The sequence below is a fragment of the Piliocolobus tephrosceles genome, chromosome 2, assembly GCF_002776525.5.
Source record: "Piliocolobus tephrosceles isolate RC106 chromosome 2, ASM277652v3, whole genome shotgun sequence".
NCBI lineage: Eukaryota > Metazoa > Chordata > Mammalia > Primates > Cercopithecidae > Piliocolobus > Piliocolobus tephrosceles.
The window spans coordinates 87,770,924-87,788,397 of record NC_045435.1 but is presented as its reverse complement, the minus strand read 5'-3'; the positions used below and the strand labels follow the sequence as shown (position 1 = coordinate 87,788,397).

Below are 17,474 nucleotides of genomic sequence, written 5' to 3'. Positions count from 1 at the left end.
ACCTCAGGTGAGCAGCCCACCTCAGCCTCCCAAAGTGCTGGGATTACAGGCATGAGCTACCGTGCCCGGCTATGTTATGTTTTATGTTATGTTATGTTATGTTATGTTATGTTATGTTATGTTATGTTATGTTATGTTATATTCGGGCTGAGTCTTGCTCTATAGCGCTGGCTGGAGTGCAGTGGTGCGATCTCGGCTCACTGACACCTCCGACTCCTGGGTTCAAGCAATTCTCCTGCCTCAGCCACGTCCAGCTAATTTTTGTATTTTTTTGTTTGTTTGAGATGGAGTTTCACGCTTGTTGCCCAGGCTGGAGTGCAATGGCACAATCTCGGCTCACTGTAACCTCCGTCTTCCAGAGTTCAAGTGATTCTCCTGTCTCAGCCTCACAAGAAGCTGGGTTACAGGCATGTGCCATCATGCTCAGCTAACTTTGTGTGTGTATTTATTTATTTGTTTATTTAATTTTTTTGAGACAGTTTCACTCTTGTTGCCCAGGCTGGAGTGCAATGGTACGATCTCGGTTCACTGCAACCTCCGCCTCCCGGGTTGAAGCAATTCTCCTGCCTCAGCCTCCTGAGTAGCTGGGATTACAGGCGCCTGCCACCACGCCCGTCTAATTTTTGTATTTTTAGTAGAGATGGGGTTTCACCATGTTGGCCAAGTTAGTTTCAAACTCCTGATCTCAGGTGATCCACCCACCTTGGCCTCCCAAAGTGCTGGGATTACAGACATGAGTCACCACACCTGGCCTAATTTTGTATTTTTAGTAGAGATGGGGTTTCACCATGTTGGTCAGGTTGGTCTTGAACTCCTGACCTCAGGTGATCCACTCGCCTTGGCTTCCCAAAGTGGTGGGATTACAGGCCACCTCGCCTGGCCTGAAAAAGGTGTCCTTTAAATGAAGGTCTGAAGAATGTGAGTGAGCAAACAAGATAATTTTGGTGAGATAGAGAAGCAAGAGTCTGATTAGATTCTTACCACTGAGTTTAAAAGGGAAAAAAAAAAGTCTGATTAGAATAGGCTTAAGAGGCCAGGCGTTCAAGGCCAGCCTCACCAACATGGCAAAACCCTGTCTCCACTAAAAACACAAAAATTAGCCAGGCATGGCGGCACACGCCTGTAATCCCAGCTACTCAGAGGCTGAGGTACAGGAATCGTTTGTACCTGGGAGGTGGAGGTAGCAGTGAGCCGAGATCACACCACTGCACTCCCGCCTGGGTGACACAGCCAGACTCTATCTCAGAATAGAAGTAAAGCAACTAGAAACAGCAAATACAAACAGCTCCTTCAAGCAGTTTTGCTTTAAAGGTATGGAGAGAAAAAGGTTGAAGAGAAAACAACAGTCAAAAAAAGTTTATTTTTTAAGAAATAGAGTCAATGATATGTCTTTGCTGAAAGAATAACTGAGTTAAAAGATAAAAGATTATGCAGGAGAGGAGCTAACAGCTAAAAGGATGAAGGGATGGGATCTAGCACAGGTGGATACTGTAAACTCATAGGCAAGTGAGGAATAGATAGTGATGGGATTCTGGAAATTCTCTTGTTTTCCTACTTCTTTGGTTAAACAGGGAACAAGATCATCTGCTAAGGATGAGGAAGGAGGTATAGCAGGTTTTGAGAAGGGGAAGGTATGGAAGACTTATCTAGGAGAACAGAAGTGAACAAAGCATGGAGCATGTGGCTCACACCTGTAATCCCAAAACACTGGGAGGCCAAGATAGGAGGATAGTTTGAAACCAGGAGTTTGAGACCAGCCTGGGCAACAAAGGGAGACCTTATCTCTACAAAAAATAAATTAGCTGGGCATGGTGGTGCACACTTGTTGTCCCAGCTACTCAGGAGGCTGAGGCAGGAGGATCCCCTAAGCCCACGATTTCAAGGCTGCAGTAAGCTATGACTGTACCAATGCACTCTAGCCCAGCCTGGGCAACAGAAGGAGACCCTGTTTCTCAAATTAATTAATTAATGAGACAGAGTCTTGCTCTTGTCACCCAGGCTGGAGTGCAATGGCGCAATCTCAGCTCACTGCAACCTCCGCTTCCCAGGTTCAAGCAATTCTCCTGCCTCAGCCTCCTGAATAGCTAGGATTATAGTCATCCACCACCATGCCCAGCCAATTTTTAGTATTTTTAGTAAAGACAGAGTTTCACCATCTCGGCCAGGCTGCTCTCAAACTCCTGGCCTCAGGTGATTCATCCGCCTCGGCCTCCCAAAGTGCTTGGGATTATAGGTATGAACCACCGTGCCTGGCCTAATATTTATTTTAAAAGGCTGGGCGCAGTGGCTCATGCTGGGAGGCCGAGGCAGGCAGATTACCTGAGGCCAGGAGTTCAAGACCCGCCTGGCCAATATGGTGAAACCTCGTTTCTACTAAAATACAAAAATGAGGCTAAAGCATGAGAATCATTTGAACTCAAGAGGTGGAGGTTGAAGTGAGCCAAGATTGTGCCACTGCACTCTAGCCTGGGCGACAAGGCAAGACTCTGTCTCAAAAAACTTTATTTAAAAAAAAACCCACGGGAACATAGCATGATTGCTGGTATCAAGAGCCTACTAGAAGTTAATAATCACGAACTGAAAGTAAGATCAGTCAATAAGGCTATCTATTTTCCTCCAACCAGGTTCAGCTATTATTGGTACAGGCACAAAGTGGAGAACTGAACTTAACCAAAGTCAGTTTAGCAAAGCAAATAAAAAGGGAAAAGTAAGGCTAGGTATGGTGGCTCACACCTGTAAAACCAGCACACCAGAAGGCCAGGCTAAGTGGATTGCTTGAGCTCAGGAATTCAAGACCAACCTATGCAACATGGTGAAACCCTGTCTCTACTAAAAATACAAAAATTAGCCAGGCATAGTAGCGTGCACCTGTGGTCCCAGCTACTCAGGAGGTTGAGGCAGGAGGATCACTGGAGCCTGGGAAGTTGAGGCTGCAATGAGCCGTGATCATGCCACTGCACTCTAGCATGGGTACAGAGTGAGATCCTGTTTCAAAATAAACAAACAAACAAATAAATAAATAATAAAAACTTAAACAAAGGGAAAAGCAAATTGAGGGTATATGCCAGGGAATGATTATAATCACTGACTCAGGAATTTAAGGTTAGTAAGGAAGAAGTGAGGAATAGTAAAAAGACCGCAGAATCAACAAGTTATCCAGGTTTGAGTAGGACAGCAAAGGAGTTGAGAAGACAGCAGGCAGTGGTTGCAGAATGGGACCACTCACTGAAATGATAAAGAGTTGCAATGCTTGTCATAGCAGAGTATGACCATTGGGAGTGAGTGGCTGAAGTAGGGTGGACAACCGGAAGACAAGATTCTTGGAGGAGAGGAGGTCAAAGAATGGAAGGCCAGACATTGGAAGAATCATCTGTATGTGGAAATAAGAAGGAACAACCTGGAGATTGTTAGATGACTAAAACAAGGAGGAGCAGTGGCTGGTAAAATATAATAACGTTAAGTTTTATTTTAATTTTTTTTTTAGATAGAATTTCACTCTGTCACCCAGGCTGGATGGAGTATAGTGGAACAATCACAGCTCACTACAGCATTTACCTTCCAGGCTCAAGCAATCTTCTTAACTCAGCCTCCTGAATAGCTAGGACTACATGTGTGCACCATCATGCCCAGCTAATTTTTTCAATTTTTTGAGAGATGGGGTCTTACTGTGTTGCCCCGGCTGGTCTCAAACTTCTAGGCTCAAGCAATCCTCACACCTCAGCCTCCCAAAGTGCTGGGATTACAGATGTGAGCCACCATGGCCAGCCATAATGCAAAGTTTTAAACTGAAAGTTTCAGGGAGAAGGGAGAGAGAATGGTCTGGAAGCAGCCAGGAGAATCAATAGACATTCACCCATTTCCCATCAGTGTTACAAGCAAGGTAGAAGAGGAAAGAGCCATTGTTTGAGAAGTCTACAGGGCAAGCCAAGCTTCAGCTACAGCTGGAAAGTGAAAGCTGCACTGAGAGAACAGGGTGATAATTTGGGGGATTTAGCTGAAGACTAACCAAGAGTTCCAGAGGGTAAAAGAAAGAATCCTTAGAGATAGCAAGGGTAAGTACTTAGGATCCATGCTACTTATGGGCATATGCTCACCTCAACTACTGCAAGTTACTTAACCTCTACTTGTTTCCAGTTTCCTCGTCTGTAAATTGGGGATAATCATGGTATGGACCTCACTGAAAGTGTTATTTTGAAGATTATATTCAACAATACAAGGCAGGCATTTAGAAAGTCCTTAAAACTGCACCTAGCACATAGTCTGCACTTAAAAAATGTAACGTATTAGTAGAGGATACTTTATGATTACAGGATACTTTCCTGTATCATCCTACTGAATTATTTGAAAAATCTTTTATTTTCATTTAACATTTCAATCTGAAATCCTCAGATTAAGAAATCTGAGGAGGAGGGATAATACCATGTACTTGTCTGTGTCTTCCGCAAGGTTCAAGATTTGAACAATACTGGCAGAGGGCCAAGCAGCAATTCACAAACTAACACCAACTGTGATCTAGGGAGGAGGTATCACTATACTCTCCATCTCCCAGACCTATCCTACAGATGTCAAGGGATTTACCTAATCTTTCAGAGGAAAAAAAGGTGCAGGGCAGAGATGAACAAAAATGGAAGATAATAGTTTACGGGTATCAAACTAACCTTAATACCTAGTCTCAGGATATTGATTCTCTGACCATAACATATTCTTCAACCTCCTTTCAACAGATTTTTGTGTAGAATGATAACAAAAGCTTTCTGAAAACATAAATGAGCCGATTTTCTCAAAGACAAAGATTAAGGGATAGAAAAGGAATTCCTAGCACTATAATAGGTCAGATGACAATTTCAAATCAAGAAACCTTCCTAAAACAAGGAAATATGAAAGAACAATGTGATACATACCACTTGCCTAGCAGTTTTGAAACACATTAACATTCCACTGTACTACCAAATAAATTTCACATTTATTAAAAAGTCAAACACTTTAAGAAAAACTTTCATAAAATATATTTACCAGCTTTATGAAAAAAAGGGGAGCCTTCTCAGGAACAATCTTTTTTAAAAAAAAAAATGATGTGCATATTCAATAAATATTTACTGAGTGCCTATGTGTTCAGCAGTGTTTGAGGTAACAGTCATATATTAACATCTCTAACTCAATTTAAAAAACTAGCATAACCACCTAAGGAAATTTTGCATTAAAAATTTCAAAAGGTCAAAAACCTGGATAGAAAGTTTATCTAAACTTATTTTTAAACTAATATGGACTATATCAGAAAAAAGGGCAAAATATTACCAACCTAGTACCACATAAGAAAATACAAACAGATTTCCCATATTTGGAAAGCGTTCCTTTTTTTTTTTTTTTTGAGATGGAGTCTCGCTCTGTTGCCCAGGCTGGAGTGCAGTGGCGTGATCCTGGCTCACTGAAACCTCCGCCTCCTGGGTTCAAGTGATTCTCCTGACTCACCCTCCCAAGTAGCTGGGACTACAGGGGCGCACTACTGCACCTGGCTAATTCTTTTGTATTTTTAGTAGACACAGGTTTCACCATGTTAGCCAGTCTAGTCTCGAGCTCCTGACCTTGTGATCCGCCCACCAAGACCCTCCAAAGTGCTGGAATAACAGGTGTGAGCCACTGCGCCTGGCCAGCATTCATTTTTTTCTAACAACCAAAAGAAATGCCATATAAAATGATGTGAAGTACTATTTTACATCTAAATTCCATGTTATTAAGATATTGGTGGAAAAGAGGCATGTACAGGGTGCCTTTCTCCCAGCAGCCTAATCTGTGAACTGTCTCTAGAAAATAAGGGAGAAAAAGCCAAGGCAATGCTCAGTCTCTGACCAGAGAATATCACTTCCAGTACCCAAATTGAGGAAATAATTCAAGTGGCTCAAAAAGGTACATGTAAGAGTTAATGGCGGCATAAGCCAGAATACCAGAAACAGGAATATGAAAAATCATTTTCTGAAGCTGTAATTATAAACATGAAAAAATAGTAATGACATAAATGCAAATAGACAAACTGTACCAATTATAGCAATATAAAATATGTACATACATACTCAGAACTTAAAAACAGAATAAAGAAACTATAGGTAATTTTACTTTTAGATAATATTCTGTGATGGGAGCTTATCTTTTTATTCAACATATCTGTTTTTTCAATATATTCCTATCTTAAAACAGCATTTGAGTAGTATGTTATGAAATAGAACACATACCTGATACTCGTCTATTAAATCTGCTAGGAATTGGAACTGCAAAATAAAGAAGCAACATTTAGTCATTATTATGTCACCAGGCCCCATCTTTATCCTCCCTTTTTGCAAGTCTTTTACAATAGACCTAAGTCCCTCAAAACCAAGCAGTGGGCGATTTCATAGTCTTCCAAACTCAATCACAAATAGTTGTTCAATGCGATCATATTAAGACAATATAAGAAATACAATATTTCTTTGAAAACAAACTCTTTATACCTTCGATATACTCAAACTGGCAATTTTATTTCTGCTCACATCTACATTCCATCTAATTTGTATCACTCCAATTGAATAAGAAGTCTACCAAATTTATTGATAATGTTATGATATAAAATAGTGAAATTTTCTTTTTTTTTTTTTTTGAGATGGAGTCTCACTCTGTCACCTGGGCTGGAGTGCAGTGGCAAAATCTTGGCTCATTGCAAGCTCCGCCTCCCAGATTCATGCCATTCTATGGCCTCAGCCTCCCGCATAGCTGGGACTACAGGTGCCCGCCACCAGGCCCAGCTATTATTTTTGTATTTTTTTAGTAGAGATGGGGTTTCACTGTGTTAGCCAGGATGGTCTCCATCTCCTGACCTCGTGATCCACCCATCTCGGCCTCCCAAAGTGCTGGGATTACAGGCGTGAGCCACTGCACCCGGCCCGAAATTTTCTTCTTTAATATCCTTTAGGCCGAGTGAGATGGTTCACACCTGTCATCCCAGTGCTTTGGGAGGCCAAGGTGAGCAGATCACTTAAGGTCAGGAGTTCAAGATCAGCCTGGCCAACATGGTGAAACCCCATCTCTATTAAAAATACAAAAAAACCCAGCCAGGCATGGTGGCACTTGCCTGTAATCCCAGCTACTCAGAAGGCTGAGGCATGAGAATCACTTGAACCCAGGAGGTAGAGATTGCAGTGAGCTGAGATCCTGCCACCGCACTCCAGCCTTGGTGACGGAGGCAGACTCTGTCTCAATAAAAAAAAAAAAACAATAGGCCGGGCGCGGTGGCTCAAGCCTGTAATCCCAGCACTTTGGGAGGCTGAGACGGGTGGATCACGAGGGCAGGAGATCGAGACTATCCTGGCTAACATGGTGAAACCCCATCTCTACTAAAAAATACAAAAAACTAGCCGGGCGAGGTGGTGGGCGCCTGTAGTCCCAGCTACTCAGGAGGCTGAGGCAGGAGAATGGCGTGAACCTGGGAGGCGGAGCTTGCAATGAGCTGAGATACCGCCACTGCACTCCAGCCCGGGCGACAGAGCGAGACTCCGTCTCAAAAAAAAAAAAAAAAAAAAAGTAATAAATAAATAAATAAAGTAATAAAGTTCTTTAAAGATAATCCTCATACCTGCTAGATAATAGCATTTATACTGCATTTTAAAATAACTTAGGCCAGGCGTGGTGGCTCATGTCTGTAATTCCAATACTTTGGGAGGCCAAGGCAAGTGGAACACCCAAGGTCAGGAGTTCAAGACTAGCCTGGCCAACATGGTGAAACCCAGTCTCTACTAAAAATACAAAAATTAGCCGGTGTGATGGTGTATGCCTGTAATCCCAGCTACTTGGGAGGCTGAGTCAGAAGAATAGCTTGAACCCAGGTGATGGAGGTTGCAATGAGCCAAGACTACGCCACTGCACTCCAACCTGGGTGACAGAATGAGACTCCATCTAAAAAAAATAAAATAAAATAAAAATAAACATAGGCCAGGCGTGGTGGTTCACGTCTGTAATCCCAGCACTTTGGGAGGCCAAGGCAGACAGATCACGAGGTCAGGAGATCGAGACCATCCTGGCTAACATGGTGAAACCTCATCTCTACTAAAAATACAAAAAATTAGATGGGCGTAGTGGCGGGTGCCTGCAGTCCAGCTACTCAGGAGGCTGAGGCAGAATGGCGTGAACCCAGGAGGCGGAGACTGCAGTGACCCAAGATCGTATCACTGTATTCCAGTCTGGGTGACAGAGCAAGATTCTATCTCAAAATAAAATAAAATAAAGTAAAATAAAATAAAATAAAAATATAATAACTTATTTAAAGAGTATTACACTAAAATTAAAAGTAAATTAAGTTATACTTCCCCCTGCCAATATGGGTGAGTTTTCACCTGCCCATGGACAGTACATTAATCAGGAAAATGTACCACATGTCTTTATGTCAAAAAAAACCCAAAAACTTTTTTTTTTGACTTTTCACTTATCATTTTATTTCTGTTACCTAAATTCTCACTAGTAAACCATATTATCTGCATAAGGTTTTTTCCTAACCTTCAAAGCTTAATCTGATTATTTTTATTTATTTATTTATTTTTTTGAGACAGAATCTCACTGTGTCGCCCAGGCTGAGGTGCAGTGGCACAATCTTGGCTCACTGCAACCTCCATCTCCAGGTTCAAGCAATTCTCCTGTTTCAGCCTCCTGAGTAGCTGGGATTACAGGCGCCCACAACCATGCCTGGCTAATTTTAGTATTTTTAGTAAAGATGGGGTTTCTCTATTTTGGCCAGGCTGGTCTTGAACTCCTGACCTCAAGTGATCCACCCGCCTCGGACTCCCAAAGTGCTGGGATCATGGGCATGAGCCATCACATCCGGCCAAGATTATTTTTATTTTTTAAAAAACATGTTAAGACTTCCTGCCCTTTAAGAAAGAGAAATATGAGTATTAGGTAAAAACAAACTGAAGATGGCTCAGGGAGACAAATAAAATTAACGTAAGGCCTCTGTAACAAAAATAGTCCCAGGAAGGAGGCAAATGCTCATTTATCATATGACTAGAATTATTTAGAACCAGTAGCCAATAATTTCCTTTGATCATTTGAAACACATGTGTCTGGACGGGCCTTGTGCCTCACGCGTGTAATGCCAGCACTTTGGGAGGCTGAGGCAGGATCGCTTGAGCCCAGGAGTTTGAGACCAGCCCAGGCAATACAACGAAATCCCATCTCTACCAAAAACAAACAAACAAACAAACAAAAAATTAGCTGGGAATTGTGCCATGGGCCTGTAGTTCCAGTTATTCAGGGGGCTAAGGTGAAAGGATCTCCTAAGCCCAGGGAGGCAGAGGCTGCAGTGAGCCGTGATCACACAACCACACTCCAGCCTGTCACTCAGGTAGACAGATGATATACCACTTTAGGTCATCAACCCAGATCTCGTGAGATTTCTATAATTAAAGCCCCAGTGAACATGACTACATTACCTAAAATTATAAAACACACAATGAAACAATTTACCATGGGTGCTCTAAGGGAATATCTCAAAGGGTTAGAGATCATGATTACAGAACTATTATAAAATAAGAACAGTATATTTAAAACAAAGACATAAAAAAGCAAAAAACTTTAAAAAAATAAAAAAGGAAGCAAAAGCATAAAGAAAAATTAAGATATGATTAAAAATGACCAGAGATGGGAGGACTGCTTGAGGCTTGAAGCTCGAGGCTAACCTGGGCAGCATGGAGAAACCTTGTCTCTACAAAAAATACAAAAATAAGCCAGACATGGTGGCATAAGCCTACTGTCCCAGTTACTCAGGAGAGAGAATCACATGAGCCCAAAGAGGTCAAGGTTGCAATAAGCTGTCATCACGCCACTGCACTCCCCTCCAGCTTGGGTCACACAGTGAGACTTTGTCTCAAAAAACAAACAAAAATTTAAAATAAAATTTAAAAAAACAGGGAGACTTGGAAAAAACTGAACTTCTATGGAAAAAAGCGGTCATTGAAATTAAAAACTGTAGTGCCAGGCACTCTCTCTCAGAACATAACATCTTAAAATGCTGGAAAAATAATTGTAAAACATCATGACCAATAACCTATCACAACAATATTAATTTACATATACATATAAATTAAAAGGGAAATTAGAAAATACCTCGAAACAAATAAAAACAAAAACAATATAACAAAATTTAGGGGATGCACCAAAAGCAGTGCTAAGAGTGAAATACATGGTTACGAATGCCTACAATTAAAAAAAGAAGTATTTCTTCTTTTTTGAGACAGATTCTTCCTCTGTTGCCCAGTCTGGAGTGCAGTGGTGTGATCTCGGCTCACTGCAACCTTTGCCTCCCAGGTTTAAGCAATTCTCCTGCCTCAGCGTCCTATGTAGCTGGGATTATAGGCATGTGCCACCATGCTCGACTAATTTTTATATTTTTAGTAGAGACGAGATTTCACCATGTTGGCCAGGCTGGTCTTGAACTCCTGACCTGAAGTGATCTGCCCACCTTGGCCTCCCAAAGTGCAGAAATTACAGCATGAGCCACGGTGCCCATCCTGCAACTATTACTATTATTATTATTATTATTATTATTATTGTTGTTTGTTTTGAGACAGAGTTTTGTTCTTGTTTCCCAGGCTGGAGTGCAATGGCACAATCTTGGCTCACTGCAGCCTCCACTGGGTTCAAGCAATTCTCCTGCCTCAGCCTCCCAAGTAGCTGGGATTACAGGCACCTGCCACTAGAACTGGCTAATTTTTTTTTGTATTTTTAGTAGTAATGGGGTTTCGACATTGGCTATGTCGAACTCCTGGCCTCAGATGATCCACTCACCTTGGCCTCACAAAGTGCTAGGATTACAGGCGTGAGCCACCATGCCCGGCCTGATTTTTGTATTTTTAGTAGAGATGGGACTTCACCATGTTAGCCAGACTGGTCTCAAACTACTGACCTCAAGTGATCCGCCCACATAGGCATCCTAAAGTGCTGGGATTACAGGTGTGAGCCACCGCATCTGGCCTTATATTGTTCTTCTGTATTAATTCTTTCATCTCTGAATTTAAAAAAATAAAAAATAGCTCAATATTGGTTGGTGCCTAATACACATTCATTCATTCAAAAAATAGTTTCTGAGCCTTCCCATAACTGGCACTGTGCTATCCAGCAAGGAAATAAAGATGATTTAATATGTTCCCTTGTCTACAAAGACCTTTTAGGATCTAGTGGAAAAATCAACAACAACAAAATCATAATAGTGTGATATATACTACAACAATGGCAAGTACAGAGTGCTCTGTGAGACAGAGAGGAGATAGGTTCTGGGTTCAGAAACCATGTCTAACTACATTTGGGCTAGAAGGTAAATGAGCTTGTGATTTCAAGAAATGAAAGGAGTGTGTTATGGCATGAGTATAAGCAATGTGGGAAAAGAGTACAGATATCACGGTAAACCAATCTGGAAGCCATGCTGTGGCACAGCAATATTCAGAAGACTTTAACTGGTTGTTCCTCTGTATCCCCTGTCTCCTTCACCTGAGAGAGGGGGGCAGGAACAAACATATAAAGTACTTGATAAAGATTCTCTTGGAGGGGATTGAAAAGCCAGTAGTAGTAGTCTGGAGACTAGTGATCAAAACTTAATGGGAGAGGAAGCCATAATTGAGAAAACGGGAAAGAAAGATCCCTCTATCCAGAACCAGGCAATGACAAGGAAGTCCTCCAGTACAGAATACCTTTCCTCTTAATTCATTGATTCTGGTCGGGCGCGGTGGCTCACACCTGTAATTCCAGCACTTTGGGAGGCTGAGGTGGGTGGATCACCTGAGGTCAGGAGTTTGAGACCAGCCTGGCCAACATGGCAAAACGCTGTCTCTAATAAAAATACAAAAATTAGTCAGGTGTGGTGGCTGGCGCCTATAATCCCAGCTACTCCAGAGGCTGAGGCAGGAGAATCGCTTGAACCTCGGGGGGTGGAGGGTGCAGTGAGCCAAAATCATACCACTTCACTCCAGCCTGGGCATAAGAGCGAAACTCCAGCTCGGGGAAACAAAAAATCCATTGATTCTGCACCTGCAGGCTCCCTGCTTCCACTCATACCCTGACACCTCCAGTCCTGAACAGCTATAAGAACACTGGAAAAAGGGTGAGACTTGGGCATCTCAAACAAGGTGGAATTGAGCAGAATCATTTTGTTTTTTTTGTTTTTGTGTGTGGTTTTTGTTTTATTTTTGAGACAGTTTTGGTCTGTTGCCCAGGTTGCAGTACAGTGGCGTGATCTTGGCTCACTGCAACCTCCGCCTCCTGAGTTCAAGCAATTCTCATGCCTCCGCCACCTGAGTAGCTGGGACTACAGGTGCGCACCACCACGCCTGGCTAATTTATGTATTTTTTTATCGAGATGAGTTTCGCTCTTATTGCCCAGGCTTGAGTGTAATGGCACAGTCTCAGCTCACTGCAACCTCCACCTCCCAGGTTCAAGTGAATCTCCTGCCTCAGCCTCCCAAGTAGCTGGGATTACAGGCACCCGCCACCATGCCCAGTTAAATTTATTTTGTATTTTTTTTTAAGAGACAGGGTTTTTTGTTTTTTGTTTTTTTGAGATGGAGACTTGCTCTGTCGCCCAGGCTGGAGTACAGTGGTGAGATCTTGGCTCGCTGCAAGCTCCGCCTCCGGGGTTCACGCCATTCTCCTGCCTCAGCCTCCTGAGTAGCTAGGACTACAGATGCCTGCCACCACACCCAGCTAATGTTTTGTATTTTTAGTAGAGATGGGGTTTCACCGTGTTAGCCAGGATGGTCTCAATCTCCCAACCTCGTGATCCGCCCACCTTGGCCTCCCAAAGTGCTGGGATCACAGGCGTGAGCCACCGCGCCCAGCCTGTATTTTTTTTAGAGATAGAGTTTCACCATGTTGGCCAGGCTGGTCTTGAACTCCTGACAGGTGATCCACCTGCCTCAGCCTCCCAAAATGCTAGGATTACAGGCATGAGCCACCGCGCCTGGCCTGTTAATTTTTGTTTTTTTAGTAGAGACAGGGTTTTGCCACATTGGCCAGGCTGGTCATGAACTCCTGGCCTCAAGTGATCCGCCCACCACGGCTTCCCAAAGTGCTGGGATTACAGGTGTTAGCCACCGCGCCTGGCCAAGCAGAACCATTTTGAAATGTTCACTGTGAGTGGATCAGCAGCGGACAGAGCACTTCTGTTACAATATGAAGTACCTGGAGCAAAAGAAGTCATTGCAGACTAGATTATATAAAGATCACTTTGACTATAGTTGATAGACAAAGGTAGTGGCTTAGGTTAGATGTGTGGCTTATGAACAGAAGGAAAACAAATAGATTCCAGAGATGAGAAAGAATCTATACAGTTTAGGCCAAGTGCAGTAGCTTACACCTGTAATCCCAGCACTCTGGGAGGCTGAAGCGGGTGGATCACTTGAGGTCAGAAGTTCAAGACTAGCCTGGCAAATACGGTGAAACCCTGTCTCTACTAAAAATACAAAAAAAAATTAGCTAGGGGTGGTGACGCACTCCTGTAATCCTAGCTACTCACGAGTCTGAGGTAGAAGAATCACTTAACTTGGGAGGCAGAGGTTGCGGTGAGCCAAGATTGCACCACTGCACTCCAGCCTCGGTGACAGAGCAAGACTCCATTTCAAAAAAAAAACCTGTATAGTTTAGTGACAGACTCAATGTGTCAGTGCTTGCTCTACAAATGCCAATCAAATGAAATTACATCTCTGCAACTATAAAAGACAAAGTATTCAATATGGCTCTCATTCAATCTATAAATAAGTCTGTTGTCATAAATTCTAAAATCGTAAAATGTCAGAGTTACAAAGTATCTATGGAGTCATCTGGTCTGGCCATGACAAGTTGGTTTTCATCTCACATAGCAACTCTAGTTGAAGTCGCAGATCCACCCGAATCATTCTAGACTCTTTCCTCTCTTTCACTACTCACATCTACTTCATTAACAATTCCATCTGTTCTCTCTCCCACTTCGTCTCTCAAATCAGTCTACCTTCCTTGATCTCTACTGTCATCCTAGTCTGAGGCACATCATTTCTTGCTTGGATGACTTGCAGTAGCCTCAAAACCTTTTTTCCCATTGTCAATCAATTCTCTTCACACTTATCAGAGTGATCTTAACATTGAGGAGGACAATTTGACAGTCTCTGTTAAAATTTTAAATGTAAACTGCCTTTAACCCAGGAACAATTCCAGTTCTAGGAATATGTTCTCGACAAAACTCACATATGGAGAGAAATATATATGTGTGTGTGTGTGTGTGTGTATACACACACACACACGTAGATGAATATATACATATATTTGTGTATATAATCATCCCTCAGTATCCGTGGGGAATTGGTTCCAGATCCCCATGGATACCAAAATCTGAAGATACTCAGATCTGAAGATACTCAAAAATGTAGAACAGCACAGTATTTGCATATAACCCATGCATATCTTACTGTGTACTTTATTTTTTTGAGACAGAGTCTTGCTATGTCACCCAGGCTGGAGTGTAGTGGCACGATCTCAGCTCAACGCAAGCTCCCCCTCCCAGGTTCATGCCATTCTGCTGCCTCAGCCTCCCCAGCAGCTGGGACTACAGGTGGCCACCACCATGCCCAGCTAATTTTTTTGTGTTTTTAGTAGAGACAGGGTTTCACCGTGTTAGCCAGGATGGTCTCGATCTCCTGACCTCATCAGGATGATCCGCCCGCCTCGGCCTCCCAAAGTGCTGGGATTATAGGCATGAGTACAAACCTCTATGTAGCCATTTAAATGTATGCAATGGGCCTATAAGAATTGACATGGGCCCGGGAGCAGTGGCTCATGCTTATAATCTCAGCATTTTGGGAGGCCGAGGCAGGAGGATCATTTGAGCTCAGGAGTTTGAGACCAGCCCATGCAACACAGAAAGACCCCATGTCTTTACAAAAATTTTAAAAATTAGCCAGGCAAGGTGGCATGCACTTGATTCCCAGCTACTCAGGGGGCTGGAGTAGGGGATCCATTGAGCCCAGGAGTTCGAGGCTGCGGTGAGCCATGACTGTACCACTGCACTTCAACCTGGGCAACAGAGGGACTCTATCTCTTAATTTTAATCTTAAAAATTAAAAAAAAAAAAATGGGGCAGGTGTAGTGGCTCAAGTCTGTAATCCCAGCACTTTGGGAGGCCAAGATGGAATGATTACCAGCCTGGGCAATGTAATAAGACCTCGTCTCTCCAAAAACAAGCAAACAAAAAAAATTAATTAGTCAGGTACAGTGGCTAATGACTGTAGTCACAGCTACCTCAGACGCTGAGGTGGGAGGATGGCTTGAGCCTGGGAGGCCAAGGTTGCAGTGAACTGCGATCATGCCACTGTACTCAAGCCTGGGTGACAGAGCAACAGACCCTGTCAACCATAAAAAGGAATCATTACTGACTTACGTGACTTGGATGAACCCCAAAAATATTTAAATAAAAGCAGTCAGACACACACACAAAAATCACATATTGTATGATTCCTTTTATATGAAATATCCAGAATAGTTAACCCATAGAGGCAAGCCAACTGATGGTTGCCAAGAAATGAAAGGAGGGGAGAATGAAAAGTGATTATTTATTGGGTACAGGTTGTTCTTCTGAGGGAATGAAAAGATGTTGCAACTAGAGAGCTGCAGTGGGTGCATAACATTGTGAATGTGCTAAATGCCACAAAATTATACACTTTAAAAAGATTAATTATATGTTGTTCGAATTTCACCTCAATTTAAAAAAAAAAGGCATTATGCAAAGTCAAAAGTAAGCCAGGCTCAAAAAAGACCACATATTGAGCGATTCCATTTATGTAAAATGCCAGAAAAGTTAAAACTAGAAAAACACAAACTAGATTAGCGGTAGGCTGGGGCTGCAGAGGGAATGGGGAGTGACTGCAAATAGACACAAAAGAGGGAACTTTTGGGGGTGAAAAATGTTCTCAAAGTGTGGTGATAGCTGTACAAGTCTGTAAGTTTACTAAAAAATTGTACACTTAAAATGGGTGAATTGTATGGATATAAATTACATCTCAATAAAGCACTTAAAAAAAAAAAAAACTATTGAAAGTCCTTCACCATGAGTCATGTATTTAAGTACTAGGAAAATAGGAAGGAAAAGAAAGAGATTCGGAAATAAGCAGGAAAGAACTAGGACATTTTTCATCCATTTAGTAAAATATTTACTATATGCTAGACATTGAGATTAGGGAAGGAGCAAAACAAACCATCTGTCCTCATGGAGCTTATAATCTAATTGTGACTAACAATAAACAAGCACATCCTACAACACAATTCAGCAATGACTCAGTAGGTTCTGAGGTGTAGTAACAAGAAAACAATTTACCACATCCTTTATTCATTTGGTGTTACAGGCAATTTTGAGCAGAAAAAGCTTTTTTTTTTTTTTGAGACAGAGTCTCACTCTGTCGCCCAAGCTGGAGTGCAGTGGCGCGATCTCGGCTCACTGCAAGCTCCGCCTCCTGGGTTCACGCCATTCTCCTGCCTCAGCCTGCTGAGTAGCTGGGACTACAGGTGCCCGCCAAGATGCCTGGCTAATTTTTTGTATTTTTAGTAGAGACGGGGTTTCACCGTGTTAGCCAGGATGGTCTCGATCTCCTGACCTCGTGATCTGCCCGCTTCGGCCTCCCAAAGTGCTGGGATTACAGGTGTGAGCCACCACGCCTGGCTGTTTTATTTTTACGACAGAGTCTCGCTCTGTTGCCCAGGTTGGAATGCAATGGTGCGATCTCTGCTCAACGCAGCCTCCACCTCCTAGGTTCAAGTGATTTTCCTGCCTCGGCCTCCCAAGTAGCTGGGAAACTACAGGCGCCCACCACCAAGTCTGGCTAATTTTTGTATTTTCAGTAGAAACAGGGTTTTGCCATGTCAGCTAGGTTGGTCTCGAACTCCTGACCTCAGGTGATCTGCCCACCTCAGCCTCCCAAAGTGCTGGAATTATACGCATGAGCCACTGCGCCCGGCCTTCAATTTACCAGTTCTAAAGCCCCTTGATATTCAGACGGTGCTGGCATGGTTTTGTGATGTGAGATATAAATACATACACACACACACTCAAACATACATACACACACACGCACATATACATACATATAAAGTATATGACATACATACATATTTTATATATCATATATATATGACTTAGCTCATACCTGACAAAGAGTAAGTTAACTTTATTATGCTTTAAAAAAGAAGCTAGACGGGCAAGGTGGCTCACACCTGTAATCCCAGCACTTTGGGAGGCTGAGGCTGGCGGATCATGAGGTCAGGAGATTGACACCACCCTAGCTAACACAGTGAAACCCCATCTCTACTAAAAATACAAAAAATTAGCCAGGCATGGTGGCGGGCGCCTGTAGTTCCAGCTACCCAGGAGGCTGACGCAGGAGAATTGCTTGAACCTGGGAGGTGGAGGTTGCAGTCAGCCGAGATCGCGCCACTGCACTCCAGCC

At 42.8% G+C, this 17,474-nt stretch overlaps 1 protein-coding gene across 2 annotated transcripts in view; it reads right to left on the bottom strand.

The window, feature by feature from the left end:
* The window catches only part of PRKAR2A (protein kinase cAMP-dependent type II regulatory subunit alpha), a 90,922-nt gene that overhangs the window by 45,562 nt on the left and 27,886 nt on the right, over positions 1-17,474 (bottom strand). For both annotated transcript variants that reach the window (XM_023231461.2, XM_023231460.1), the window contains exon 2: positions 6,228-6,263. In XM_023231461.2, coding sequence (XP_023087229.1) covers positions 6,228-6,263 — 36 coding nt within the window. The remainder of the gene's footprint in view (positions 1-6,227; positions 6,264-17,474) is intronic.